General features: G+C 31.1%; 1 protein-coding gene across 1 annotated transcript; it reads right to left on the bottom strand.

The window, feature by feature from the left end:
- Window positions 1–1,937: 1,937 nt before the first annotated feature.
- On the bottom strand, window positions 1,938–2,941 carry LOC143546571 (uncharacterized). The gene is made up of 2 exons (XM_077038217.1): window positions 2,452–2,941; window positions 1,938–2,054 (listed from the first exon to the last, which is right to left on the bottom strand). Exons 1-2 carry the CDS (start codon window positions 2,911–2,913, stop codon window positions 2,034–2,036), a joined length of 483 nt encoding a protein of 160 aa, XP_076894332.1. The 5' UTR covers window positions 2,914–2,941; the 3' UTR covers window positions 1,938–2,033.
- Window positions 2,942–3,199: the final 258 nt, after the last annotated feature.

Here is a 3,199-nt window from a genome sequence, read left to right as displayed (position 1 = left end):
TTTAATAAAAATTTAGAACTTTTATTTATTAACGATTTTCATTCCGTGTAACATATGGGTTGTAAGCTACTATGTTTATACCACTAGAATCGGTATCAGCTCAAAAGATGTCCTGATTTGGCATAGATTGATGAAAATAAACAATTTTTTAAAGAAAATTAAACCTCTTAACAAGTTTATGTAACAAACTAACAAATAACAATAACTATATGGGCCATATTGGCAAAGCCCAAAAACCAAAGTCTTATTTTCAGCAGCCCAATGGCATTTAATAGGATTGATCTTGATAAAAAGTGTGTATTTTGTTATGGCAAACTCATACACTCTAGAATTACTGTTAATCTACACGTTATGCTGTTCACAATAAGAGTTAACTAAATTCTCACTATTTAAGAAACACACCATTTCAATGCTTCGATAGCATTAGACTACATGCCCTTTTGATATTGGTTCTTGTTTCTAGTCGTTAAATATCACACGCGTTGTTAGATGTGTTGGATAATTATTCTGTAAATGTGTAAATGCTCTATTACATGTTTCTATTACCGTCTTTATTGTTTTACATCAAGATTTTAAAATGAATTTTCAAATACACAATTTCGTCCTTTAATTAGTTAATACTATGATTTTTTATTTTTCTATCCTTTTCATTGGTATGTTTTTTTCATGGTTTTCTTTAATTGTTTTTCTTCTTTTATTTAATTCAACGGACACCAGTCGGGTGGTAGATAATTAACAAAGACAAAACCTTAAAAACATCTGGATTTGGGAGGTAAAATTCCGGGGTTTAAGTCCTGGTGTCCCACAAACAACAAGGATTAAAAAGAAATTCACGGTTTAAAAAATAATATATATATATATATATATATATATATATTCAAAGGACTAAGACTGAGATCATAGCCACCATGGAACATTAATTATTGTTGATATTTTCTTTTTGATTTTGGCTTTTTGCAATGTCTTCGTCTTCACACAAGGTGTCTAGTAAAGTCACTTAATTGTACATTTAATACAACTAATTTGTTTAGACAATGAAATCGATCTCACATCATCACCATCATAATATCCTAAGCAAATAATGCAATGTCTGTATTTTTACACTGTGTAATAGAGTCGGCTCAACCATTTTAGGGGCCTGAAGTTCAAAAAGATTCTGAAGCCTTTTAAAAAAAATTGGTTCATACTTTTGAAATCAATTTTCGTAGCCGTAAAAAACATTAAGGTTAGCCAACATGTTTCTATATATATTTTTGTTAGTAATATGAAAGAAGACTCAAGTTTAAACTTCCAAATTACATTGATAATTTGAAAGCAAATAAAACATTTGACACATTACTATTTACTCTTGTAACATTAATTGTGGAAACAATGAAACAATCTTTAGTTTACTGCGATGTATCATTTATTAAAGTTATCATTAGTTTTGACGATCACAAAACATATGTTAAAGTTGCTTTATATTATGAAGTATGTGAATCCTGATTTGTGTAATAGACTTGTGATGAATACATGATCCATAGTTGTATTTGTTACAACAGAAAAGAGTTCTTTAGGATCGTTTGTCTTGAAGATGTAAAATTTTTGTAATATAAAAACTCGTAGAGAACGGTTGTCACAAATTATATTTATATTATGTATTTTCTGATAATGTATTTTTATTATGTATTTTCTAATGAATGGTATTCTACTTGCGATTTGTGACCGACCTAACCCGAATTAGAAGCAACCTATAACTGAGTAATAGACATCCAACCACCGAATATTAACGACACCCCTCAAAAACTTCTTGGATTCGAATATAACTTTTAATAAAACCGGTTAATCCGGCACAACCATATGCCACCAGAGAATATTATTGATGCATAACCAAACATACAACTCACACCAGGTTCATAACCTGAATTTATTCATATAACGCAACCGAAACCGTACAAGTTTAAGTATAATTCTCATCTTCAAAAGTGAGGCTCAAAACATCTTGATCTCATGTAAGTTGTAACCTCCACTTCATGATCACCAAATTTGTCAACTTATTCTGCAATGATAGGAAGCTATAGAACAACAAATTGTTAAATACCATCCATTATTCATATTTTGAGTATTATGATAGGGCATGTATTGAGAATGAGTAACATTTGCCGTTAAAAAAAACGATAGGTATGTCTACAAATATGAAACTTTACCTGTCACTGTTGATATGTGGATTATACATCATCATTACATATAAAAGGCAAACGGGCAACAAGCTTTACCGCTAGCTCTTTTTAAATTACATAATCAAGTCTTTTAAAAACTACATCGTTAGATTTTAGTGTAACGTTACTTGCATACATAATAGGTATATTGAGGTTTTATATTATCATTATCATTTTTCCAATCTCTCTATATTAAGATGTAAAACAATAAATTAGACTATTGAACTTACTTTAGTTTAACAATATGAAGTACCTGAGAAATAAGTTTGGATGATCGATCGGCACAAGCAGCGAGGGCCTTATCTTTGCAAGTCGGGATCTCCTCAAACAATGCGATATCAGACTTGACAGTGATAAAGCCAAGAGTGAACCGGAGACTGTCACCAACGACTTTGATTTCGTCAATATCTAACCAAATTCCATAAGATTGAGCCTGAAGGCCTGTTATGTCGGTAATTAGACCGTAGCTGATCTTTCCAGTGATCTCTGTGTCAAAGTAAACAAGGTATTCGTACTTGACATAACATGGTTTCTTTAGGTAGATGGCGAAGGTGCCATCTACATCGTTTGCGGTGTAGGATTCGACAGAATCGGGTACAATGCCGGATGGAAATCCAAATTGGTTGACAATTTCGTATATTGTAGGAATTGCGGAATTTGAAGCTGTTAGTGCGAGTAATGTGAGAAATAGGAGAGACACTTGGGAAGTTGCCATGGTTAGTGAGTATACTTAAGACTTGTGTTGTGATGGTTTGGATGGAATTGGAGGTTGTTTATATAGACAACAAAATCTACACTTTTAACAAAAATTTTCAATGCACTATTTTAAATTAAAATAAAAATTATAAAGGTATAAAAGCATAATCAATCAAATAATAATTATTGACTCGCAGTGGGTAGGGTAATAATCTAGAGATAAGTTAGAATTGAGGTGACCTGTTATGAATTATTGTTATTACTGTTAATCTTTTTATAATGATATATGTTATTTGTTTCATTAA

Source organism: Bidens hawaiensis, unplaced genomic scaffold (genome assembly GCF_021521415.1).
Source record: "Bidens hawaiensis isolate Kalapana, Puna unplaced genomic scaffold, B.hawaiensis_p1.1 tig00014404_1, whole genome shotgun sequence".
Lineage (NCBI taxonomy): Eukaryota > Viridiplantae > Streptophyta > Magnoliopsida > Asterales > Asteraceae > Bidens > Bidens hawaiensis.
The sequence above is the reverse complement of the archived record's forward strand: the minus strand, read 5'-3'. Positions and strand labels throughout refer to the sequence as shown.